Source organism: Gouania willdenowi, chromosome 3 (genome assembly GCF_900634775.1).
Source record: "Gouania willdenowi chromosome 3, fGouWil2.1, whole genome shotgun sequence".
NCBI classification, from domain to species: Eukaryota; Metazoa; Chordata; class Actinopteri; order Blenniiformes; family Gobiesocidae; genus Gouania; species Gouania willdenowi.
The window spans coordinates 7,166,770-7,194,468 of record NC_041046.1 but is presented as its reverse complement, the minus strand read 5'-3'; the positions used below and the strand labels follow the sequence as shown (position 1 = coordinate 7,194,468).

Below are 27,699 nucleotides of genomic sequence, written 5' to 3'. Positions count from 1 at the left end.
ATTACAAAAACATCAGACGAGAGTCACAAAGGAGCAAAATATTTGATTCAGTTACTTAAGCCTCTGATGTAAATGACCAATTTTTGGTTTCGGACTAATTTTAGATCAAAATCAGAAAAGTTTCATTGGCCAAGTAGAGTTTAAAACAATATAAGTCATGTGACTTGGTGGATGGTGTGAAAAAACAGTATAAAAATAGAGTTTAAATCTTTGTGCAGTTAGAGCGATGAAGGCATGACTACTTATTTTAAAAGCATAAAAACAGTTTATCCTGCCAAAAAAAAAAAAATCAATTTACAAGCTACAATTTAATTTATCTTTTGTGAATCTGGATGGGGTGGCACTTGTAATGGCCAATCAGATTTCAGGGGCGACACATGCCACCCTGGGCCACTTAGTTGGCCCCGCCCATGTGTATGTTTACAGACTGTGGAAGGAAAATATGTGCAATCAGAAGAATTCCGTGTACATACCAGAGACGCACCAAGCAAAGCACAAACTGTCTGTGAAAAGGATACAAATACATTTTAAGCTATTGATCAGTGCTCATCAGCTGATAACGTCATGCTCTAAACAGCAGCTGCACGATGAAGCAGCTGTAGGAAAACAATGGGAACACTCACAGCAGGACTCAGCTCAACATGTTAGGGGCATCACATCTGTCTGTTGCTACATTGAGATAAGACTTACACCAACATGCAGCATTGTCTAATGTTGGAATTATTTTCAACTAAAACCAACCACTACACCTGCAGAAGGATGTCCTTCTGGTTCTACTAAAGCACGAGTGTTAAACTCAAGGTCTGGGGGCCAAATCCAACCCTTTGGAGCATCCAATTTGGCCCGCAGGAGAAAGTAAAAAAAGACGTCATTGTATAAATGAAACTCAACAATATTTGCAGGTGCTCACAGTTTCCCCAGTGCTTATATCACATCATTTTTAATGGTAACCTCTTGAAAAAACTCAAAATTCTTACGTAGAAATTTGTCACAAGATCTAGGAAATTTAAAGTGAAGATCCAGTTGGAACTGATATCTGTCACTTATTGCTTGGATATTGTCAGTTTCTTATGTTTTTTGTATTTTATGTACACGTAGAAGTGTAAACTAGGGCATTGAAATTGTTAAAATTGCTCATTTTCTTACATAAAATCTGTAGACCACTTAAGATTAAACTGCTCCGTATTTGGCCCCTGAACTAAAATGAGTTTGACACCCCTGTACTAGGAAGAAACAGAGCAGGATTATTACTGTAACAACACATCATCAGTAGGGTGAAAATAACCTGTCTCATGAAACATGAAAAGACAATCACATATAACATGGGAGTACAGGAGCGGGAGTACTGTGGGTCGCAAGCCACAAGTCGTCTTAAATGAGAAGTGGAGAACAGCAGGTAATCAGAATCAGAATCAAGATTCCTTTATTAATCCCAGGGGGAAATTTCCTAAAGAAGAGGGGAAAAAGGCAGGTCCCAAACTATGCCCCATTAGTGAGGGGCACCGTATGGGATTAGGAGAAAAACTTCTCAGCACATAGAGCAAAACAAAAAAAAAAATCTGGGCCAAAATACAGCCATAGAAATACCAGATGTCAAACCAAACCGACCAAATACCAGCACTCACCCAAATGTGGGCCACAATGCATTTTTATTCTGGTTGGTTCTCAAACTTTCCTGGTTTAAACCCCCTTTCTCTTATTTCTGAATCCATGTACCCCTTTGCCGACTGCAACATTTTGCTGAGAAAACTATTGTCAAACAACTGTAGAGCATAATACTGGAATGAATGAGTGGTAATACACATTTTAAAGAATCTTATTTAATGAATAAGTGGCAAGAAACACTATTTAGTGCAGTGGTTCCCAACTATTTTTGGATCGTGACTCCATTTTGATGTCAAGAATTTCTGGCGACCATTTTTTTTCCTTTAATCATCATCATCATCATCATCATCATCATCATCATCAATCATCAATCATCATCATCATCATCATCATTGTTGTTTTCATGTCCGTTTAGGCCGGGGTTCCATAAAATACAGTTGTTTAAGATTGTGTTGTTTTAATTGAAAAAATGAATGAATTTAAAATTACATTTTTCAAAAATTTCAGGCAACCCCAAGGTTGAAAAACACTGATTTATTGGCTCCTGAGTAGATTTACTTCTATAGTTTGTTATCATTTCAGTATCACACCTGGGGTGGGACCAACACTGACACTGTATTTGATCATTTTCCTCTCTCTCTCTCTCTCTGTCTCGTAAGTACCCCCTGCAGTTCCATCGCGTACCCCCATTTGAGAAACACTGCTGTAATGTATTTGTTTACAGTTCCTTCCCTAATGTCACCACACTTTGACTGTTTCCCCCTCTGTCTCCCCCTCATCCTCATCCCCTCTCCCATCACACAGGAGCCAGTGTTTCATTCCTGCCTTCCTGTTGCCAACAAAGCATCTCCTGTCTTTGTTGAGGCCTCCTTTTGGAGAGGGAGGCCAGCCTCCAAGTTAATCGTGCATTCGTTAGCATTCGTTCGCCGCAACTTACCGACTTAATTCCCTAAACAGTAGATGAAACATTTTGTGTCTGTGCGTGAGGTGTAAATGTTTGCCCAGTTAAGATTAAAGCTAGAAAACCAAACTCAATCATGAACAAAGACATTTCAAATTGATTAACATAGTAAGCAAACGAGCCTATAAGCTGAAAGCACGTGCTGGACTTCTCAGCAGACTTTCAATGGGCTGATTCCTTGTAAACAAACAAAGTCAAGACTGAGTTACAACATATTTATTAACTTGGTGAAAAAGGCAAAGAAAAAGCAAGCAAAACACAGGACAAATAAAACCTAATACAGACAGATCATTTATTAACAGTTGAGAATAATTGTTTTTAGTGAACATTATATACACCTATGCCTAATAATTGACTTAAAGAAGTTTATAATTTTGAATGTGCCGTAGTGCCTAAAACTGACCTTTAATGTCTCCAAATAACCCTATAGTCTTATAAATGCCTTTTGTAGAGGCTAATCTTTGGTTCCTTAGTTTCTTCTTTTGTTCTGAGCTCAACCTCTTCGGGGAATGACTGACACTGAGGCTGGTTTTACGCGTGTGACAACTTTATCCGTCGCAGCACATGTTGCTCCGTCAGCCATCTTTTTATTCTTCTTCGACAGGTTAAATAACAACATCCTGTTCATGGGCAAAGACAACACAACTGCGCCCTCTTATGGCAGAACATGCATTCTTGCTTTCTTTGTAAATTGCCCAACATTTATAAATGTATATAGTTTTAAACCAAGATATGACATGTAAAATGTATCCTTTACTTTTAACCAAAATATTCGAAATATGAAATACAAAATAATATATACTATATAAGCATGAATTATTCCTAAACATATTAACTGTATAAAATGGCGCTTACACCTTTACTTTTATTTTATTTGAACCAGTCTTTGATACATTTCACTGATTTGTGTTTCCTGGAAGTATCTTTTGTTTCAGGATGAACACCAATCTCTTATTAAATCATGACTACTTTAGCAAAAACACTTTGGGCCGGATTCACTAAATGTTTAGGGGTATTAAAACGTGTGCAAACATCACTCCACACGCTAATAAGGGCTACAAACCCCAGGAAATCAGGACTGTGCGTGTTCTGCGCTTCACAATGAGCCCACAATCCATTTAGTGCGTTTCCCTTTGATGAATATGTAAAGTAGGCGTATCTCATAAGCAACGGAAAATAGTACAACTGACAAGCAGCTGCAAACACACGCAGAGACGTAAAGTACGGCGCTTTGATGGCGTCCGAGTGCTGATTGGTTGATTGTTGTAAATGCTGTGAATCCTGTCGTCTAATTGTGTGATTCTGAATGGCATATTGTTCCTGAATGTACGCTTGATCATCAGAGACTGATCCGTACATGATCGGACCTCCATCACCTTATCACCTCTCTCGCTGGTCTTTGAAAATCCTCTCCCACCGGTTTATCCCGTGCGCCACGTCCTCCATCAGTGCCTGATAAGCCACTGTGCGTCTTTACGCATTAGTGCGCGTTCCTTTTTTTAACGGCTGCAGGTGTTGCAGCCAATTGATCTGCAGTTTGGCACAATGATCATGTGATTGTGATCACAATTATTATTATTATTATAAAACTGTATTTGTAGACGCGCTTACGTCACTCACTCCCTGTGGGCTTCAGTATAATTTTGTCCTCCTCCGTTTTTGCAAATGCATCCTTCAAATAATGTGTTGTGAAATGTTCAATGTGTTTGATTATTTCACACACATTCTATTAATTTCACAGAGCAGTCTTTAATTTCATCCTTCTCCTGTAGGCGTCAGAGTTTCCCGTTTCTCATGATTTTGTGCGTACGTCAGGGTCAAAGCTGTGTCTGTCAGCATGGCAGAGGATTTTAACAACTGCAGGTTTGATCAGTGTGATTACACCAAGGAGAGGGAGGAGCTTACTGCAGAGCTCGTCTCCATGCTTCAGCCCACTGAGGACCTGCAGATGTGGAGCGCACGCTGGAGCAGATTTAGCCCAGTAAGGCTCTCGGACTGGACTACATTGGTGTGCGCCTGCTGAAAGGCTGCTGCAGTCAGCTAGCTGGAGTCATCTGCTCACTGATCAACCGTTCTCTGGCTGAGGACTCCATTCCCTCAATCTGGAAGTCGTCCATCCTCTGCCCTGTGGCGAAGAAGAGCGACCCTAGTACCAACAATGACTATCGGCCTGTGGCTCTTACATGATTGGTCATGAGGAGCTTTGAAAGGTCATGGCCCAGCTGAAGGCTGATGTAGGGGTGCTCGCTGACACAAAGCAGTTTGCTTACCAGCTGCACAGAGGGGGGGGGTGATGCTGTACTCACCCTGCTGCATGGTGCCATCACCCACCTGGAAAAGTCCAAGTCCCATGTCATCCTGATCTTTATGGACTTCTCTAGTGCATTTAACACGATGCAACCACACCTCATGAGACGCAAGCTGCTCCAGATGAATGCCAACCCCCACCTCATTCTCTGGGTCCTTTCCTTCCTCACAGGGTCAGGGTGAATGATCACCTCAGCACTGATAGGACAATATCAACTGGTTCACGTCAAGGTTCATCTCTCCACTTCTCTTCACTCTGTACACTAACGACTGCAGGAACACCACCCCAGGAGTGTTCCAAGTATTCAGATAACACAGTGGGGAGTGGTTAAGGACGCTGAGCTTGTAATCGGGGGGTTGCCGGTTCAAGCCTCACCTGGGCCATCACTGTGGGATGTTGAGCAAGTCCCTTAACCCCGAACTGCTCCCCAGGTGCCGCAAAATGGCTGCCCACTGCTCCTCAGGGATGGGTTATATGCAGAGGACAAATTCCATTAATGTACAAACATTACATGGCCAATTAAAGGCGAAAGCCCCGATTTAATCTTAATCTTAATCATGGACACTGCAAACAGAACGTATTTTCACAGTGGTGCAGGGACATCTGTCTAGATTTAAATGTATCTAAGACCAAAGAAATGGTCATTTACTTCCATCATGGTCATCCCACCACACCCTTACTCACAGTCAACAATGAAATAATCGAAAAGGTCAGCTCATATAAATATCTCAGCTCCATAATCGACCATAAACTTACATTTCAACTCAACAACGCCTTTTTTTTTCTCCGTAAGCTCCGCAAACTTCAACTTCATTCACAACCCAGTGCTCCAGCAGCAACACACACATATCCATCCATCCATCCAACCATCCAACCATTCATTTTCAGAGTCGCCTTTGTCAGCACACACACACAAAAAAAACACGTCACATTTGCTCACTCCCTTCCATATTTCTCCCACATCATTCCTTTTTTTTTACTCATCTCTGTTGTTCCAAACTGTTCACATGATCAGCGATGGCTGCACATTTGACTGCTCTGTTTAATCTGTGTATATATTCTCATATCTTCACATATTACACATCCACCGGTAAGTTACCGGTGACATGACGGCTCGGCATCAGCTGTGTTTATGTAGAACATTAGCACAGGTTGTGGCATCGTGTGATTATCGGTTATTTTGAATGATCATTAATTACTTTTCTGCGATGATTGTTTTAGAATTTCCTTTGGAAAACATAGGAAGAGAAACTAAATATAGGACGTGATAGTCTGACTGTCAGTAGTGACAGGGCAGCGTCACATAGTCACGACAATGGAGGTTGAGTTTCTTTTTTAGAATGACTTCATATTAGAGCTCAATCCGTGTATCATTCGTTTTTCATTATGTAACAAAAACATGAAAAACGAAAAAAAACACTCATTATTTGATATTTGTTTCCAAAACCAAAATGAAAAAAACGGAAAACGCCTTATTTTTCAAATTCAAGCTCTTTTGCTGCGGTACAGAAAATGGAAAACTGAAAACAAACACCTTTATTTGTTTTCTCCATTACCGATTTGCCAAAGTACGTGACCCGGAAGTGAAGCGTTACACATTCTGTGATATCTTTAGCTCTGCAACACTTAGGAGTCTCTAAATCCTCCTAAATGTACGTGAGGAGGTTCTGTGACCAACACCTGCTAAAGCAAAAAGGACACGTTTCTGATGCACAGCTGGAAGCAGCGATCTTGTCATGCCGAACTGCCGTTAGCATAGCCGTTAGCATCAGATGAGAGTACACTTCTGGGTCAAGTACTGTGGCAAATCGGTAATGGAGAAAATTAATAAAGATGTTTGTTTTGCGTTTTTCGTTTTCTATACCGAAGTAAAAGAGCTTGGATTTGAAAAACAAGGCGTTTTTTGTTTTTTCATTTTGGTTTTGTAAACAAATATCAAATAATGAGTGTTTTTTTTTGGTTTTTCATGTTTTTGTTACATAATGAAAAACGAATGAACGAATGATTGAGCTCTTTTGTCTGGATTAGACAACACCTTTCCAACTGCTGTGGTTTAGGAGGGTTGTGTTTATCTGCCTTTGTTTGCACAATTTGATTTGTTTCTGAATGAGGCCTTTTGTCTGATCTTTGTGCCTGACTTTGGCTTCACCTCTAATAGTACACATGGCATTGATGCAAATGTTTGGTTCCAACTAGGAACCTAAAATGTAAATCATTTTGTAAGGCTTGTCCAGCTTTTAAATTTACAAGTGCAGTAGACATATGTACAGTGCAGTGCCCATATGTGAGCAGTATCTTATCTACAATCAGTTTAATACACGTGGCAGCATTAGGTCCTGGAAAATCACACATTGCTCTGCTGCAAAGCAAAGACTAACCCCACATTAAATAAACCTTACCTAGCACAGACAGACAGTTTGGAGAAGTAGTTAAATACTAAATCCTGAGTCATGTATACACAATATTATATGTAAAAGCTTCTTGTATAACTTTAGAGCTGATAAGCTGCTGTTATGGTTAACAGTCCCTGCAGTGTCCCACTATTGCTGATTGTCAGTAGTTGGGTTTTCATTGCAGATTTTCGCAAAATAAAAGCAATATTTTGTTTTTTTTTTTCCTTCTTTTTTTCTACTTTGTCTGCACATGCTGTCAAAGGTCAACACTGCAAGAAGTGCAATCTTTTTAATATAGCAATTTATGTTTAGTTATTGAAATTAAATATAAAAACGATATCTCTTAATGTCGACAAAGTATAATTGCGCTTTGAATGTGTTTCCATTGAACATTGTTTTGTGCAGCCTCGTAATTCACATGAAATCTCATCCCGTGAGACTTTGCTGCAGAAAGACGGACGCTCAGAACCTCATTATAATACTCTGCAGTCTTTTTTTGTTTCACGTCTAATGTGGCACTAATAATAATTTTAAAGTATATAGCTAAGAAATGTTCCAGTCGCTTCTTCTGTTTACACGTACTGTGTCCAATAATATCCAGCTGCAGCACCAGAGCGGAAGCCCCTGACGTGACAACAGAGGCCTCTGTCGTGACAACAGAAGCCCCTGACGTGACAACAGAAGCCCCTGATGTGACACAAGCCTCTGGCTTGACGGAAGTGACACAGCATTTACGTAGCGTACTAGGAGTTACCTTTTTTCAAAAGTTTTAGTATCATTATTTAAGTACATCCAACTGCAGCCGCAGATACAGTGCAAGCGATGAAGGAAACTTTAGCCAGGAAGTGGAGGCGGTAGCGGTTAGGATTAGGATTAGGATTAGGGTTAGGATTAGGATTAGGGTTAGGATTAGGATTAGGATTAGGGTTAGGATTAGGGTTAGGATTAGGATTAGGGTTAGGATTAGGATTAGGATTAGGGTTAGGATTAGGATTAGGGTTAGGATTAGGATTAGGGTTAGGATTAGGGTAAGTAAAAAAGAAAGGTAAGTGTAGCCAGGAAGTAGAGGCCGTCACGGTTAGCGTTAGGGTTAGTTAAAAAAGGAAGGTAAGTATTGCAAAGTTCCAAATTAAAAAAAGGAATTTCTGATATTCCACATCACTTCCATCATGCCAGGGGCTTGTGTCACATCAGGGGCTTCTGTTCCTGGGCTGCAGCTGGATGCTACTCATCGCGTCATGTTTTATCGGAGAGAAGTGGTCATGTGACCAGGTACCTCATGTCATGTGACCAGGTACGTCATTGTGTATTTGTGGATAAAGTTTCCATAGCGCTTTTGCGACACATTTCAATAATGAAATGTCTGAAATTCCTCCTCATAAAAGAATAATATTAATATTTAAGGGTTTTTGTTTCAAAACTGAAGTGCTTCCATTACCAGCTTTTTTTGCGCTATTTAGATTTTGCACATTTTCAAGGGGAATGAAACACCACTCTGTAACTCAGCTGGCCTTCTTTGTAAAAAAGCAGCTGAATATTGAACACATTTCAAGATGATTTAAACTTTATTTCACTCTGATTGTTTGGGTAAAAACATACTGTACCTATCATTGGAATTCCGGGATGTCAGACACATTTTCATTTATTTTTATTTTTTTATGTAACAATTATCAAATAACTTTTTTCTATTTTTCTAACTTTTTCAATTATATGGTGGATTTTTTTCAAAATCACAGGCCAGTAACACCAATTTTACAATGCATCTTGTTGTATTTAACACTCTTTCTAAAAGTTGTGTGTGTGTGTGTGTGTGTGTGTGTCCATGGACGTTGACTCATTCAAAGACAAAAACTAAGAGCTTTTTTAATTCCAGGAAGTCATCTTTGAAAAGAAATGCTCTGCAGGGGGAAACAATCAATCATTCTGTGACAGCGTTTCACTCTTTTCATGCCTCTCTGGCACATACAGTATATGGTCATTTGTCTAATTGGTATGAGTGTGATGATGTCTGAAGTTCAGACTGGGCAGGAGGTTCTAAATCAAAAGCAAACAACAAATGCTAAGATCCTAATGACTGATTACTCTACACTCTCAAACAACATGTCCCTTTTAAATCAAGCACAATTGTTTTAAAGGAGCTGAATAATTAAGATCTACCATCAACCTTTACTTTGGCTCTATTTCAGGTGGTCACAAGGGCTCTCATGTACAGTATCTACCTTGTGTGAAAACAGGTGCAAATCTGAGTTTACAGTTGGTCGTACAACAGGACCAACATGTAATTCATGAAACGTTCATATTAGACCAATCCCAGCGTACGAATGATCGAGTGTTGATAAATGCTGCAGCTGATCTCAATCGTCAATTAACATGTTACACTCTCTGCTCTATGTCCCGCCCACTGAGGTCAATCAAGAAAAGAAACATATCCAAGGTGAAAATGGCATCCTCACACCTGAGGTGGAACAAAACAAATATGTGCTTTCTGATCGTGTGAAAATTGGACTTAGGAGCTCATTTAAACGCTCTGTGGAAGACAATCAGCTACGGAGCAGGTGAAGTCTGCCCCCCTGTGTGCGCTGCAAGCAACTTTGTAACAGAGATCCTGGAGAGAAGCACAGATATGATGTTTATATCGACCTGAGTCCACACTCAAACTCAAAAAGTGGTAAATGTAATAACGTGTTTTTTTTTTTATGAAATTCATTTTACCGTATTTTGTTTAATTCGTTTTAATCATCCGTTTTGATCAGTTCTGAATGTGTGTTTTAGTCAGATTTTGCTGTTCTGCACACACACTCAGATTTGTGTACATGAGGTCAGACCTGATGTGAGATCTGACTGTAGCGTACGCTCATATCACAATTGATAAATACTAGGGATGTAACGATTCACTCAACTCCCGATACAATTCGATTCACAATACTGGGTTCACGATATGATTCTCTCACGATTTATTTTACAAAATGGGACTGTAAACAAATGACTCAAAAATAATTCTTTATTTTTTTCGGGAAAAAAATAGAAAATACTGGAGTATTTTCCTTTTATTTTTCATTTTCAAAAGAATCACTTGTTTCCTTTCCGCTTCCACACTCCGAACCGTAGTTGGGAGCAAGCTAATACTTTTCCGGCTCGTGGCAGGTAACTTACGTCCAGTGGTCCGGGTTAGCACGTTGAAGAATCAGACTGCGAGGCGGTGGCTTGTAAGAGGAACTCGGGCTTTTATTTCTGTCTCGGTATTGCACTTAGAGCATCACAAAAAGGCACTGTATGGTTTTCCCTTATAATCCGCGTGGCAACACACTGTTTACCTCCCAGAATGAACCTCTTTCACACGTCACACACTCCCACAATGCACCGCTCTCCCACGTCACACTCACATGCATTTTCTCACATTCACCACCTGGGGGCAGAATTGCAACAACTTGATAAATTATTCAAAACAATGCAATTTAACTAAAAATAAATCATGATATGACATGATAAATAAATATGGGAATAATACAAATAAAGAAGAAACCTATTCATTTAAATTCTGGTTCTATAGTAAACAATACAAAACTGCATAATAGTTATTTTTCTTTTTAAAAGTGCAACTGAAAATGTATTTTGTGCCTTAACAATTGCACTTGAAAAAAAAAACACTCATTGCACTGTATTTACGTCAGATATTTGTTTGGACCAGCAGAGGGTGCTGGTAACCCAGTGGTCAGTTGGCATGCAGATATTCTTGCAGTGAAGAAGAGATGCTACGCGCTAGCAGACAGAGCTAATAGAAAAACCTGACTTTTACAGATATTCACGTAATATTACAGATATTCTTTTGGTGCTAAAGGGGTAAGGAATCATTTATGAACTTGTCTAAGAGTAGGAGGCGATTCCGCCCACCGCCCACGCTTCTGGACAAGAGAAGGATAAATATATAGCACCCTCTGCTGTTTAAAAAAGAAGTCCTGCGATTAAATTTTCAGAGTATCGATATGAACCGTAATACCTATGAATCGATTTTTAACTGCCTTGCGATTAATTGTTACATCCCTAATAAATACCAAAGCTTGCGTGAATATGGCCATACGCCTGTCATACACACAGATCTGAACGTACGAACAGTTGATAAATGAGGGCCAAGGTCTTTTAGATTTGTGTGGTATCACTTGTGCAAGGACAATTCACATGGACAACTCATAATGTTAGGAATGCCTGTCAAATCAATAATATGGATAAGTGGAAGTCACCTAAACATTCATCGTCTCAAGCCACTTTTAGTTAACAGTTGTGGTTTGCTGGAACCTACAAATGCAATGGATATAAGTATGTTCATATTGTCTTGCTGCTTTCTTACATAGATTTTGTTACTGCTTTTTCACTGTTTCGTTGATCAGGGTTGTGGAGTGCCAGTATTTTTTTCCCAGGTTCTTATCTCTCAAAGTTGGATCTACCCTGAACTTGTCACCATTTCTGGAGGTCTGCAATCCTACATGTTCAGTTGGCCTGCTCTCACTGTCACATGAATGTGTCAACATCAAACTCTGCAGAAGGCCTGAATACAAAACATTTCCTCACTTTCAGTGTCACGTTCAGTGGGGTGATGCAGTTTGGACCCAAATACAAAGATGCAGGATAAGGCAGACAGAGTGAAGTAGACTTTCAAATATAAAGTAATTTTGTGAAAACTGACATAACTAGGAAAAGTACAAAACCATGAACCAGGGACTGCGCGCGCCGCATGCTGGTATGGCGATCTGGCTGGGCCCTTGGGGAGGGGCGGCCTAACATTGGCTCATCGCACGGATGGCATCAATAAAGAGTGATCTGGGGCGCTCTGAGGGGCTCGGTCGATGCGCCTGGGGGCCGCTGGAACGAGGCTCTGCTACTTCGTAGGCCGCTAGAGTAGCGGAGCCTCGTACCAGCGGTGTCGCCAGCGGAGGAGACGTAAGCAGTGTGATCAGAAGCAGGAGCGGGGATACCGAGTGGAGGTAGCAACCAAGCTAAAAGCTAATCCTCAGAGAACGCTGCTTCCTTCCATCCTGTGTTCTAATGTCCGCTCCCTGGAGAACAAACTGGACTCCCTGAAGCTGGATTTAAATACAAGACGGGAGATGAGGGCGGCGGTGTTTTCATGTACACCAATAACAACTGGTGCAACAACGGTGAGCTAGTCTCATGTCACTGCTCTTCTGATGTAGAACTACTGACTATAAAATGCAGACATTGTTCTTCCATGATCTATTATAACTTTTAACAGTCTATAAAACTCCATGTTTTTCACAGTCTGACCAATTAGTACAGCCAAGAACGTGGCAATAGTTCACCATTTCCTCTCAAAATTAGAGATTTGCTTGTTTGTGTGCTGTTTGTAAACCGGCTGCTTACCTCCAAAATGGCGACTTCTGGATTGATGACGCGGTTGATGACGCGCCATGAAAACCTTCTATACTAGCAAAGCTCTCAAGTCTCACTGATTGGGCCTGATGTGAGTCATTGATGTGCGTACATGTGCACGGCTAAAACGCGTGCGTGTGTGTGAGCCACGGAGTAGTGAGTCACACACACACACACACACACACACACACACACACACACACACACACCAAATGACAACAATAATATTAAAATGATTCAAAACACTCAAAACTAAATATTATACAAAAAATACACAAAATGACAACAGAAATGCACAAAACTACACTAAAAAAGATACAAAAATACACATAATGACTCCAAAAAACATACATTACAGAAAATACACAAAACAAAAAATATATAAAAATGAGTAAAAAACAAACACATTCATCATGTGCATGTCCCATAGAATTAAACCACTGAAATTGCACACGCTATTTTACTTTGCACCCACACATATAGCCCTTTATAACAGGGTACAGAGTATGTACACCTCTTTGTATATCCAACCTTCAAACACATACTCATTTGGCCATAACTGACAACTCTACTTAAGCCCCCACTATATGAATACATACTTCTGATGGGCACTGTACTAGTTGATTATAAATTAGGGAACCATGTTACAGTTCTATCTACAGTTCTACACATATGTAGTTAACAATTATTGAAATATGTTTCATATCAAGGTTACCCACCTTTTACCATTAAAAAATAAATAAATATAGGTGTACATTGACACACACAAAAAAAAAGCTCAGACGCCCACACCAAAAACATTAGAACCTATATTTTCATTGATTAGAGAAACTTAATAAGTAAACCAATAAATAGGAAAGAAATTAGATGATAGAGCATTGTTTTTATTGTATTTTACAGCTGATTTAGGATCCGTTATCATGAAAGATGCTAACAGAAAGCTAACAACAAGAGGAAGGTCAACTTTTATTAGGCTATTTATTTCAGGCCTAGTAATTGTGATTAATTTAATTGAACTTTATTTATTGGGAGCGTAATTGTAATTGACTTTCTGAGGACAAATAATAGTTGTAATTGAATTATAATTAGAAAAAATGCTCGTCACTGTAATCGTAATTGAATTGTAATTGAACATGGATAAGTGAAAACGTATTTGTAACTGAAAATTGTAATTAACCCCAACCCTGACCACTGCGTTACACCATTATTACCTGCAGGTAATTAAATAATTCCTTTGAACTGTAAACTTTTTTAATGTAAAAATCATAATCAGGATTTGAGACTCCTGGGGGAGGTGGTCAACTGGTTTCCATTCTCTCCAGTTTTCAGACACACCCATATTTCTGCCCACCTGAGAAGGTGACGTTGGTGTCCCACGTTTGGCGCATGCGCACAGCCTTCTCCGTGTGAACGGCAGGTTATAATAAGGGCTGCCCGTGGCGTCCTGCCTGGTTCGCTCTGCTGAGTGTGGATCGGACCGAGAGGCGGAGGAGATGGAAGAGGAAAAGAAAGATGGAAACACCTCCAGGAGCGACAGGGTGACTCTGAAAAAAGAAATCGGACTCCTGAGTGCCTGTGCTATTATCATCGGTGAGTGTGCGTGTGTGTGTGTGTGTGTGTGCGTGTGGAGAACATTGTAACGTGGCTGCTGCTCTGCTCTTCCTCTGTGGTTACATTTACACACTTGTGGCACACAAGTTTACATTAAAGCTCCTCAGAGGAAGATGTGGCTCATCTTTCACAATCAGAAGTGATGAAAGCGCAGCTCTGTTGTTTGGCGCGGAGCCTCCAAGGCGCGCACCATGGAGCGGTTACGCACGCACTGCGTTTCCGTGTACAGTAGTCTGGGTTTGGGCTTTGTGTGTGTGTGTGTGTGTGTGTGTGCGTGTGCGCGTGCGTGGAAAGTGTTGCATCAGTGTGGACTCGGAACATTTGAAAATGAACATGCCGACGTGGCTGCATCTGCGTTGAACTTGAATCGCATGTAGACAATGTGATGTCCATGATGTGGGTCTGTAACGTGTTACTATGTACAGTACAGTACAGTACACTACAGTACAGTACACTACAGTACAGTACAGTACAGTACAGCCCGAACACAATCAAAGTGTAGAGTTACAGAGTGATCGGGTATCTGACAGAGTTCTGCTTCTAATAGAGGAAGTTTGATGCCCTGGTTGCCATATTCGTTACTATTCCGTCACAGTCTGCAGAACAGTTACAGCTCGTGCCCTGCGCTCACCAGGCTCTTTTAATAGTGGCCTGTTCTATTGTAGTGGTGAGGAACACATAGCTGACCTGTGTATTTGTGGAGGACACGCGGACGCACGCGCCGTCATGGGGACATTTTTTGCTTGTATTTTATTGTAGACTATCATAACAGGCACTAGGGATGCTCCGATCAGGTTTTATGCTGCCGATCACCGATACCGATCACATGGATTGGCTGTAAATTTTGCACTGTAGTATGATGAGTGCTACCGGCTAGACGGTTTGGAAAAACGAACCATAAAATCACTTTGATTTAGAGAAAAGCATGTTTTTACTTTTTCAAAAGAAAAAATACTAAAACCTTGCAGGGACAATGCAGCAACTGAAAAAACAGTTAAAATGACCTGCTATCGTAACACAATCGTTTGCTTTGAAGAAGAAAAAATATCTTAAACAGCATTTCCACATGCCAAATGTCTATGATTTGTTGAGACGCAAGATTATTTTTAATAAAGAGGAGCATCTCTGCTTTTGCGGTCATGAGTCTATTCCTGTGTTCATCCACGCTCTGGTAGGGCTACGTCTGTGAAACATTTACGACCCGGTAGCATGTAGCGGGGCTCCAAGTGAGAGAGTAGTCGGCGGAACCTGGTGTCCTCCACATGCATGTGTTGCAGGATGCAAACTTTACATCACTCTCACTGATCTTATAAAAGCTCCACACGGCAGACATGTTTGTTGTTGTGGTTTACCACCGCGCACCTGCGCAGTGTGAAGGAAAGGGGGAGGGGACACTACTCTGCACACAGAGCCTCTGCCGGCTGCAAAGTATGAGCTACAGGACAGGTGATCAGTTTTTGTGATCGGCAATGTAAGGCATTGATCGGCGAACGCCGATCACATACTTTTCCACGGAGATCGGCCGATAATGATCGGTGGCCGATCGATCGGAGCACCATTAACAGGCACCTGCTTTTTAGATGAAGTTTGTATCTTTTCTGTTAATCATAAAATTCATCAATGAAAGATAGATAGATAGATAGATAGATAGATACATAGATAGATAGATTTTCTTCAGACTCTGGGAGCATAAAAACCATACAAATAAACAAACACACACAAAAAAAAAACAAACATAAAAAGGTCTAACAATCATTAAAATATTAGAATAGAATGAATAAAATAGAGTTTATTGTCATATGTACAAGTTAAAAAGAACAGGTATAATGGAATTGTTGTGCATGTCTCAGAGTCAGATTGAAAAAATTACATAATTATTATTATTACAAAAAAGAAAAAGAAAGCACATGTGCTTAGCACCATCCATCAATCCGTACATCCAATTTCTGACCCATTTGTTCCTGTTTTCAGGGTCACAAGGGTCTGCTGGTGTCTATCTCCAGCTCTCAATGGGGGTTAGCTGGGGGTACACCCTGGACAGGGTGTCAGTCCATCCCAGGGCAACACACACACAACCACTCACTCAACATTTACTCCTCCGGGTATTTTAGAGACTCCAATCACCCTAACAGATGTTTGTGGATTGTGGAAGAAGGCTGGAGTACCCGTAAGAGCACGGAGAGAACTTCATACAGAAAGGACCCAAGTGTCCATCCCAGGGCTTGAACCCAGGATGTTCTTGCTGTGAGACAAACTTTAAAACTGTTTTTTTTTTTTTATTCATCATCTGTGACTTTGATTTGCACAGTGACTGTAACAGTCCTTGTCAATATGTACAGTATATTTTAGATTACTACAATGCATAAGGAAAATATAATATTTTTTTTATTTTGAACACTTCATAAATCCCAGGGGCAAATTGGGGTTTTTACGCTGTTTTATTGGGGACATGCTTCTCACACACATACTGTCAGCCTGAATCACACACATGCACAAACTGGACCTGTGGTTAATGGAGAGGTGTCAAAGTGAGGCTGCCTTTGGCTTGCTCAAGGGTACCTTGGCAGTGCTCGAGAAGTGCCCTGGCACCTCTCCAGCTACCAGAACAACTTTTGTATTATTGGTCCGCACCGGGGCTTGAACCGGCAACCCTCCGGCTCCCAACCAATGTCTCAAGCTACTGCCGCCCATACATTAGTGTAAAAACACTGAAAAATGTTGTCTTTAATCCACCTACCTTCATGCGAGGCGAGTCCCACCTTATGGAGTTTACAACATCAAATGACACATACACAGACAAACATACACTCCTCCGAGTATTCACTCAGAGAGTCTAAAATCTACTCAGGGACCAGCGTGACCAGAGGAAACAAGGGCTGAAACGTTTCATCAAGTTACTCGATTAACTCGATTACAAAAATTACTCGAGGCAAAAATTGTGCCTCGAAGCATTGTTACATTCCTATGACGCGCAATATACGTGCAGGGACCGCAGACCACTAGCGCGTCATCAATGCGTGAGAAACATTCTGCATTTAGTTGGCGCCATGGCGGAGAGTCAGCGACAGAGAACGTCTAAAGTCTGGGATCATTACATCCTCAAAAACGAAGAGAACAAGGTGCAATCATGTGTTTACTGCAAACAATACCTGTCATACCACAGCAGTACAACTTCAGTGGTTCAGCATCTGAACCAAAAACATCCACATGCTGTTTAAACAAGTGTCGCTGAAACAAGGTAATATAGCGCTAACTTAGGCCTGGGCCGATAATCAATTAATACATAAATTAACCGGAAGATAAATGAAAATGAACGCAGAAGTTTTCCAGCCTCGATATATTGACATATGCATGTGTATTTGGCTGCGTGCCTGTCGGCTGCGTCTGCAGAGGTTAGCGTTAGCAACGGATGTAAAACAGCTGATCACTCAGTCAGTTCTGATAATTCTTATTTAATTGTTGGCACTGGCACTTATTAACACTACATGGTTAAATTACAATAAATGGGCTTAGTTTTGGAGCCAAATGTTGTTTTCTTTAGAAATAAAAGCCAAATGCTTGATCATTTTACAGCCACGTCATTTTCGTTATGCATTATTTGTTTTGGTCGCTTAAAAACGCAAAAAAAAGTATCCGATTAGTTCGATTAATTGATTGATAAAGTGCTAGATTAATCGATTCCAAAAAGAATCGATAGCTACAGCCCTAGAGGAAACCCACCCACTCATGCAGCCCTTAGCATTCTCACGATGTAAAGTCATCCATGGCAATACATAATCAGTGACTATACAGTAAATGTGTGGGCACATCCAAAGCCCCATTTTCCAGATTACCAACCACAACCTGATACGTATCAATGAGGATAAGTGTTAAACACATTACTTCAGTTCATACGATATTACACAAATATGGAAAACCTCCCAGCATCAGAATCTAATCTCCTGCTATTCAACTTCAAATGTGTAAAAAAACATTTAAATACATATTTAAACATTGATGCAAAATCAGTGACTGTGAAAATAAGACTTTTTTGTCACTTGTCGATGCTTTAGATTATGGTTAAAACAAAGACAGTTTCAAATGGACTGAATTACAGTTTGCGTGGTTCAGTACGAGACAGGGTATACAAAGTAGGTGGAGTCATAACACAGACTTTTCATAATAGCCATCTTTGGTTAAACTTCTGACGTACGAAACAAAACACTATACAATTATCCCATGGCTGCTACGAAGGCAGAATCTGAACATGTGAATCAGGAAACATTTGTACATGTTACAGCACACTCTAACAGAGCCAGAGCACAGAATACAGCTGACATTGTTAATTGTACTGTATATTAAAAGCTGTCAATTCAGTTTAGTCTTTATTTAAATTACATTTATATTCATCGATATGAATATCCAACAGGAAACCACATTACAGTAAACATTTCTGTTTTTACAGCACATAATATGGTGCGGAGTGAGCAAAGAGCAAGATCTAAATGTCATTGCCTAAAATACTGTCTGACTATTTACCATGCAGCTGTCCTGAAACTAGTAAACTCACTGTTCCAATTCAGATCAAGTGGTATAAAGGCACTTCAAATAATATTTTGTTTAATAAAAAAAAAGGATTACATTTCTCATTTCAAAGCTGAAAATAACAGAATACAACGTTAAATTATAGTTGCTGCACAGCAATGGTCGGGGCAAGGCAATTTAGGCAAAATTAGGAAATAAAAATAGACTCAATTTAATACAAGTGTAGAAATAGGAAAAACGAGGCATTCTAATGTGAATTTTACATCATTAGGGGCCTTTTGTTATCCTGACTATAAAACATATTACACCTGTTTCCTCCCACAATTTTTACTCAATTGACACCAAACTTGCTACAGCACATCTTCAGACTGTCACACAAACGTTCCACACAGATTTTTGGTCATCTAAAATTGAGCTTACGGTGCATCGTGTTTGACTTTAAATGGCTTTGTAAATATATATTTGCAGATTCTTACAGAATTTGTTAAGAGCTGCTCGAGTAAAGAAAAAAATGATAATCAGGATTATTTTAGTCATAATTGAAATCTCGAATATTCAAACGATTATTTGTTAACCAAAAAGTTCTTTATTTTTTGTACAAAAAACCAAAATATATTATTTAAACATAAATAAAATCCTTCAAACACTAAAATTAAGTATGTTCACTTTTGCACAAAACTAAACACTTGTTGCATGTGACGTGTCTTTGTTCTAGGTCTTCATCATCAAAGTGATCCCATATCAGAGAATTTGACTTGCCACTTGTTTACCAAGTGTTTTTGCAGCGTTTCTCCTCGTGTTGGCTTTAGCTTTGAGAGGGGCGGGGTGGAGGGGAGGAGCTTGCATGTGCATGGATTAAACAACTCAAAGTTAGTATTATTTGTAGATGTCCGAAATAGTGGGTTTGTTTTATTTAGCGAATAAAATACATGTAAAAATAAATAAATAAATATATAGTATTTTAATAATCGTTTTTCTCGATTATGTTATTTTTGTAATCGTTGGCTGTCATAATCAAAATCTTAATCAAATTTTGATTAATTGAGCAGCCCTACTCAATGTACATAAAAAAGACAACCTTTTGCAGTCATTGTAGATGAAGCTTGGAAAATATCAGAATTTTATTTCAATAACTGAAGTTTTTACTGCATCACAAATCAAGCATCAGTGGGATTTTTCAATTGGAGTCAATGTAAAAACAGCGTTTCTGAATAAATAAATCAGTTATTGACGAAGAAGAAGAAAAAGAAAAGGTTCCCTACAAATGCTCTGTGCTCTGCTTTTTCATTTTAATTGTTTTAATAAAGAAGAGTTAAGACCTCTATATGATTCCTGACATTTCTATATATAACCATAATATGTTCTCATATTAATTTTAGTGCCATAATAAAATGTGTATCAACTGACTCTGACACACTTTTGTGTTATATGCCTAAAAATCTAACAAAAACTAAAATTAAACAAAAAACATTTGAATGAAAACAACTTTATTGAATTCTTATTTAATAATCATATGGTACAATAAAATCAGTGTGCATTAGCATTAGAGCTGTAAACAGGCCTCAAAAGTTCAACCACACACAGCTTGAGCCCGTTCAAACCCGAATGAAGCCGATTTTTATTAAAGGCCGAACTCCTTAAGGTCCGACACTATTCAGGTTCCTCGCCAGCATTGTTGAGCGTAAGTCCCCTGACATTCATTCTAGATGTGGACGCACGGATGTGAACACCGCCTGGTAGGGCTGGGCGGTATGACCAAAAATGTATATATGTTCACAGCATTTTCTACTGGTTGAGAGAGGAATTACTGCAGTAGATTGGTCTATTTTACTACCATGATGAGTAGGGTTGGGCATCGTTTGGATTTTAACGATTCTGATTCCGATTCTCAATTTCGATTCCTGTTCTGAACGAATCTCGATTTCAATTCTTGAGTTGTGCAGGTAAACAGGTCACAGATTTCACAGGATATTTTTTTCACTTGAAAAAGCCTTAAACAGGCAATTTTTTTTTATTAATCCTCCTAGTTGGTACAGTTTGATTTGGTTGCTGTACTCACTGTAACGAGGGTATTCAATTACAAAGGTCCCCAACTGTAATTGTAAAACTGACACTTACTGAGATAACACGACAAACAGTAGTGTTATACAGGAACAGTTGTGTGACAAATCAATCAACAGTTCTTGTTGAGAAAGATTAAGTTAATTCGGGTCATTTTGCGCTTGTGCAACTTGCAGCAGTGACGCGCTGGTGATGACATAATCCAAGATGGTGGTTGCCCAGACTCTTTAATAAGAGCCTTAAAAGACATGGATATAATGAAAAGGGTGGATGGAGAGGGGGTGTGGTTATGGCGCTGACCTAGACACACGTATTTTTTGGAGCTCCTGGCGATAACTGATTAAACTCCTGTACATTATCCTTTACACCACGGACAAGAATACCAAACCTCTGCGGTAACGTTGCAGTGTACTCCTGCAGTATTAGGTCGCCTAAAAAATCCAAAACAAAGTCTAAATGCAGCCCTTTCACTATGAGGTGGATGCTAACTGCCTAGCTAGCTCAACGGGTGAGGCTAGCCCCAGGCCTCAGTCGGAAGACGCAAATACTGGAAAACCGCATAACATTGATGTTATTCAGAAGCTCGACGTGATCAGAAATGACTTTTCCACCAAGATTGATGGGGTCCTGAATGTAATCCAATGCGTTAAGAAGGATATACGAGACTTCTCGGGTCGTATGGATGAAGCGGAAGAGCACATCAGTAGTGTCGAAGACACAGTTAATTCAGAGAAGAGCAACTCTATATAGCAACTCTACTTTCTGTATAGTTAATATATTTGTATTTTATATTTTATAGCATGCCACTGTTAGTTATTATAGTTCTTATACCTTTTGATTTTATTCTTTTATTACGTAGGCATTCACTGGCAGTCGGCAAAGTAAGAATTTCATTGTACAGGGAAACGTGTTTCTAACTGCACATATGACAATAAACACTTTGAATCTTTGAATCTTGAATCTTGAAAACTGATGCACTAAACAAGTGGCTCCCCTCACAGATTAGTTTGACGACCTGGAAAACCAATCCCGATGGTCCAATTTATGACTGGCTAACGTGCCCGAAAGAGTGGAAAGCAATGACGCTATCGCTTTCCTTGAGAAATGGCTGCCGGAGGCTTTGGGTTCCGCTACTTTCCCATCTTCACCCATCATTGAAAGAGCACACAGGCTGCCTGGCCGGGCACAGCACAATAGGCCCCCTACACTGAGGGTTCTCATCGTGAAGTTCTTAAATTTCCAAGATAAAGTCCGGGTAATGCGAGCAGCCAGGGCCAAAGGCATGATAATATGCGGTGGACAGGAGGTGATGTTTCTACGGAGCTTCACCGGCGGAGAAGGTGCTTTGAAGGTGTAAAACGACAGTTGAGAGCGCTGAATATCCGCTACAGAATTATTTACCCAGCCAAGCTTAGGCTGACGACGGTTGATGGACAAAAGTGTGCATCAGACTCCGAGAAGTTTGTCCACACACTTCAACGCAGAGAGGACTCACAGGGTAACTAAATGGGACTTTTGATTGCACTCCTGACCAATGTAAGTTTTGTGTTCACTATTCAAACATGCTGAAGGGTACCTTTGGCTATTGGTTGATTGAATATTCATTTCCTATTGTAGTTATATAACATAACTTCAATTTTCTCAGTATTGATGTTGTCAGCTTAGTTATAGCGGTAGGTGAATGTGTTTTGCCCTGTTAAAGGAGAACCTACCTTTGTGTATTTGTGTGAATGGGAAGAATCCTACACTGCAAGTGAATTGTTTTGTAACATGTTATAAATGCTTGTACGTGTTGAATATACTTGTTCGCTGGGAGACTCGTATGTCTGGTTAGATTGGTTTTGTCAGTCTTATTATTACTTTGAATGCTGAGTCTGGTTTAACTGCTCCTTTGGTTACATTGGATCAGTGTGTGCATTTAACTTCACTACATGGTGAGGGGGAGGGAGGGGGAGGGGGGACCTCTGTCCAGGTTAGAAACTTTTGTTACAAAGAATAGTTTCAGTAAAGGACTGGTCACTCAGTCCTTTATTCCAATATTACTGCAGGTCCCACATAACACCTCATTTAAATTTGAAAAGTGCGTCTTGGAATCAGTTTTTTGATTAAAATGTTACTTCTTGTCTCTACAGTGTCTGTGAATATTTATTAGTTGAGGACATATATACTGTATATCTATATATACAGTCCCCTCCAAAAGTATTGGAACGCCAAGGTCAATTCCTTTGTTTTTGTTGTATACTGAAGACATTTGGGTTTCAGATCACAACATGAATATGAGACAAAAGAATTCCAGCTTTTATTTCATGGTATTTACATCTAGATGTTAAACATCTCAGGACAGAGCACCTTTGGTTTGAACCCACCCACTTTTCAAGTATTGGAACAGACATTATTAAATCAACTTAAAGTGAATAACATTTAATCTTTGGTGGCATACAGTAACTCTTACTTGCAGTAACTGCATCAAGCCTGCGACCCATTGACTTCACCACACTGTTGCATTCTTCATGTGAAATGCTTTTCCAGACCTTTACTGCAGCTTCTTTCACTTCTTGTTTGTTTCTGGGGGTTTCTACCTTCAGTCTCCTCTTCAGGAGGCAAAATGCTACTATTGGGTTCAGGTCTGGTGATTGACTGGGCCAGTCTAAGACCTTCCACTTTTCCCCCTGATGAAGTCCTTTGTTGTGTTGGCAGTGTGTGTTTGGGGTCAATGTCTTGTTACATGATGAAGCTTCTCCAGATTACAACAAATCATTTTGTCTGGCAATTTACAGAAAAATGCATCCAAACTAATCGGGAGAAGCTTTTGGAGGGGACTATACAAGCAATAAATTTATTTTATTTATTTTTTATTTTTTTATTCAGTTTATTTCCGACATGGTTACATTCACTTTTTTTTTTTTTTTTTTTTTTTTTTTTTACATTTTTTGTACATGCCGAAAAAGGAGACGAGAGAAGCACGAAAATGCAAACTCACGCAGGAGCACAGAATGCAGTGAGTCATAACATCATCACCTCCCACGTTCACCCACTCACATCATCAGCCTCGTGCTGCCAACGTGCACCAACCACTCGTTACTCACTATTTATTAAAGTAACTGTTCTGATCGTGTCACATTCCAGCAGCCACCATATCCTCAGGGTCATTCCACTCCTCAGCTATGTCAATACCAGCAGGATGCATTCTTCCCAGAGGAAAACACTAGCAGTGCACTTGTTATAATGTGTGTTCAGTATCCATCAGTTATCAGAGATTAAATAAAGTTTTTTGTGTGGTCAGTGCGATTCTAATTTACACTTTCAGTGGAGATGCAAAACGTTATGACATAATAAACACCACAACAAGTGTTATGTAACAACCCTGCATCTCACTATGGCTTTAACAATCCTATCAGACAGTTAGAAAGGCTTTCCCTTGGACCTCTTCTCTCATTAGTGAGCATTCAGTGTGCCTCACTGGGTTTAACATCCATCAGAATCATGTTTGAAAGAGTCGTGTTTACTACAAAGATTCCCTGCACCTGTAGAAAAACAGGTTCTGCTTAGACAGCTGTTGTTTGATTACATTGTTCAAAAGTTACTCTTTTTGCTTTGCTTGAGCAGGTGTGGTGTGAATATAAACGGCAAATGGGAATGAACCCAAGACATGATGGCCTAAATTGTTGTGCATCAGCCAGCAAGGTCACCAGGACAATGTGAATGTTTCTGTGAAGTAGACGCTCTGCAACGTTTTTATCCTGAAGCAAAAACAACAGTTATACAAACAATGGAAATATTGCTGAATAAAATGACCCATTTAAAATAAGTTTGATGAAATACCTACTGTTGACTGTACATACTGTACAGTACATGTATGTACAGCAGACATAGGCAACTGGTGCCACATGCAGCCCTCAGTCTAATTTTGTGCAGCTCCCAAAACCAATTTGTAATTCGGGAAGTTGGAAGTTATATGAAGCCCAACTTAACACACAAAACTCCAGAAATACAGAAAACAACAGCAAAATCCACAAAATGCCAATAAAAGTACACAAAATGATAACAAATACACACTAAACAACCACTTAAACACACAACGTGGCTCCAAAAACAACAACATAAACAAAAGGACTTCCAAGACACACAAAATGCTAATGAAAATGTGCAAAATGACAGAAAAATACACAGGAATAAAAAAGAGAAAAAAGAAAAATAAATAGAAAGACAACAAAAACACACAAAAAGGCAACAAAAGTTCACCATATTGACAAGAAAATAGACAAAAACACACAAAAGGTCTAAGAACTCAAAAAACACAAAGAAAACCCACAAAAGAGAATCCCCTTTGTCCTCCCCTGTATTAATGCTCAGATTGGTCATTGTTCTAAATGCTAACATGAATGCTGATAATGTGGCCCTCAGGTCAGACAATCACATTTTTGTGGGCCCCACTCTGATAGAAGTAGCCCATCTCTGATGTACAGTATGTGTATATACAGTTGATGGGATTATTCTGGTCCTTTTCACTAACTCACTGCAGTAGTTCTTTAGGGCTGGCTGTGTCAGGTGAACACCTGCAATACTGAACAGCCACTGCTTGTTTTTACATGTTACAGTAAATGCCTAGAGCATTGGCTGTGATCCCCTATTCGACCTTAAAGATCCCACTTTCATTCCTACACTCTTGTATTTACATAGAGAAAAGACTTGTTTTCTAATTCTTTCAACCTAAAGTGGACTTTTTAAAAACTATACACACACTTTCAAATAGACTGCTCTGTTTTATTTTAACACATTTGTTTGGTAGTACTACCGATTGAATTCCAGCGTGCACGGCACAGGGTTATTTAAGGTCATTTTTAGATTTGTTTTCCTCTCAAGCTAAAGACGCCCCGAAGACCACAGAGAATCAAACCCCTGATAAACAGTTCTGTAGTCGTGTTGGGTGGCTCTTCATTTGCGTGATTTCATATTTCTTCAAGTTCTTCAGTTGATCTGTAAACTACTACTGCATAGTTGTGGCAGTTACGCCAGATTATTTATCATATTGTAAATATTGATTTATTCCTAACTAGTAAAAACTAAACCAGGTTTTCTTCAGGTTCAAACCAATAAAACCAACTCAAGTTGGAAAACAAGGTTTTTAAAGCTGCTTAACCACATGAATCACATTTTTTTCAACTGTTCCTGTATTTCATCTAAAAGTCTCATGATGCCAGAACACATCACTGCCAAAGTGACATTTATTCCTTCAAAGTGTACTTATAAGAACTATAGGTCTACCTTCTGTGAGGTAGATCCATGATATACCAGGGTTCCCGCCAGCGCTGTTGAGCATAAGGGCCAATGATGTTGTAATGCAAGTACACCCGTTCAAATGCAACCAACTTTTATTTTTCATTAGTATTTTTTACCTTTGTAATTGAAATGTCAAGATAAAAATAAAACAAACATAGAAAATAAAATAAAATGGACTCAGTCTCTGTTAGCAAAAAATAGCACTTTAATAAATATCACAAACGAAAACAATAAAATAGACCCTGTTTCAAAGCAATAAATAAAATGGTTTATCAAATCTTAGAGGTATATAGTTGTACATTCCTTAACAGGTAACACTTCCAATCCAGTTAGAACCTTTGGAAACAAAAATGCTAGTGGCCCCGCCTCCCCCTGTTTCATTCAGTTCCGTTTTCATTCAGTCTTAAACCATACAAAATGAACCAAATAGTTTCTAGTTTCCTCCGTTCATTCCACTGTGGAACAAACATGTTCAGGTGCTGAGGGTGAACCCACTTGGAGGCAAAGACGAGGAGAACAAAATACTTAGCTTAGGCTGACTTTGGTTGCTAGCCCTGCTCGGCTATAACTGTTTGATTTACCTAAATCTAAGATTGTCTGGCGGTGGAATACTATTTTAGAGTAATTATGCTGCAGGTTCACTGAGACATGATCAGAACTGACTGAGTTATCTGCTGTTTAATATCCGTTGCTAACACTAGCCTCTGCAGCCGTCAGGCACACCGCCAAATACATATGAATATGGCAATATATCGAGGCCGGCAAACTTACCAAGTTATTATTGGCCCAGGCCTACGTGTGTGTATCAATATAAACATTGTCATCATACAAACAAGTATCAAACTCTGACACTGTTGTGGATCGAGCTGTAGACTTTGAAGTGTAAGTACACCCCAAGGTTTTTGCTGACGTGCCACTAGGACGGAACATGCCTTTATTATGGGCGTGGCTCCTAGAGCAGTTAAGACACGCCCAGTCACAGCAGTGAGCAGTGAGTGCACAGCCGAGCTGTGCGCAACGCCTACACACACACACACACACACAATCCCAACGTGATGCTCACCAATGCACACACAACCCTACAGACTCGATAGCGTGAACTCACACACAAACCATTGAGATGCACACACAGGGACAAGAAGTATATATACTTCAGCGCACACGCAGAAACAGACGGGGATACGCACACAATGTGTCTGTACATTCCCACATAGCTTGATTAACCCTCTGATTAGACCAGAGTCAGCTCTTTATAGAATCACAGAGTCACAAATATTACTGTGGCTAAACATAGTCGGCATGGAGCTGCTGCTGAATGTTGGTCCTATGACATCACAGAATCTCATTCTCAGCCAATAGCATAATTGTATTGTAATAGCTGGCGTTCAACACATAGAGGGCAGTGACTCTGACATTGTACAACAAAATATGGCAAATTAAAATACTTGGACTAAACTGTTGGACCAGGATCAATCAACAGCACTACTTAATACCCAAAAACATATGTATTCAGCAGAAACAAGTGGTTTTGGGATTTAGTTACTCTTTAAGATTACCTCATGTCTGCAGTC

The 27,699-nt window shown here is 39.7% G+C and overlaps 1 protein-coding gene across 2 annotated transcripts in view; it reads left to right on the top strand.

Annotated features, from left to right (window-relative positions):
* Nucleotides 1-14,051: 14,051 nt before the first annotated feature.
* The window catches only part of slc7a10a (solute carrier family 7 member 10a), a 52,088-nt gene continuing 38,440 nt past the window's right edge, over nucleotides 14,052-27,699 (top strand). For both annotated transcript variants that reach the window (XM_028477309.1, XM_028477303.1), the window contains exon 1: nucleotides 14,052-14,242. In XM_028477309.1, coding sequence (XP_028333110.1) covers nucleotides 14,146-14,242 — 97 coding nt within the window. In that variant the 5' untranslated portion in view covers nucleotides 14,052-14,145. The remainder of the gene's footprint in view (nucleotides 14,243-27,699) is intronic.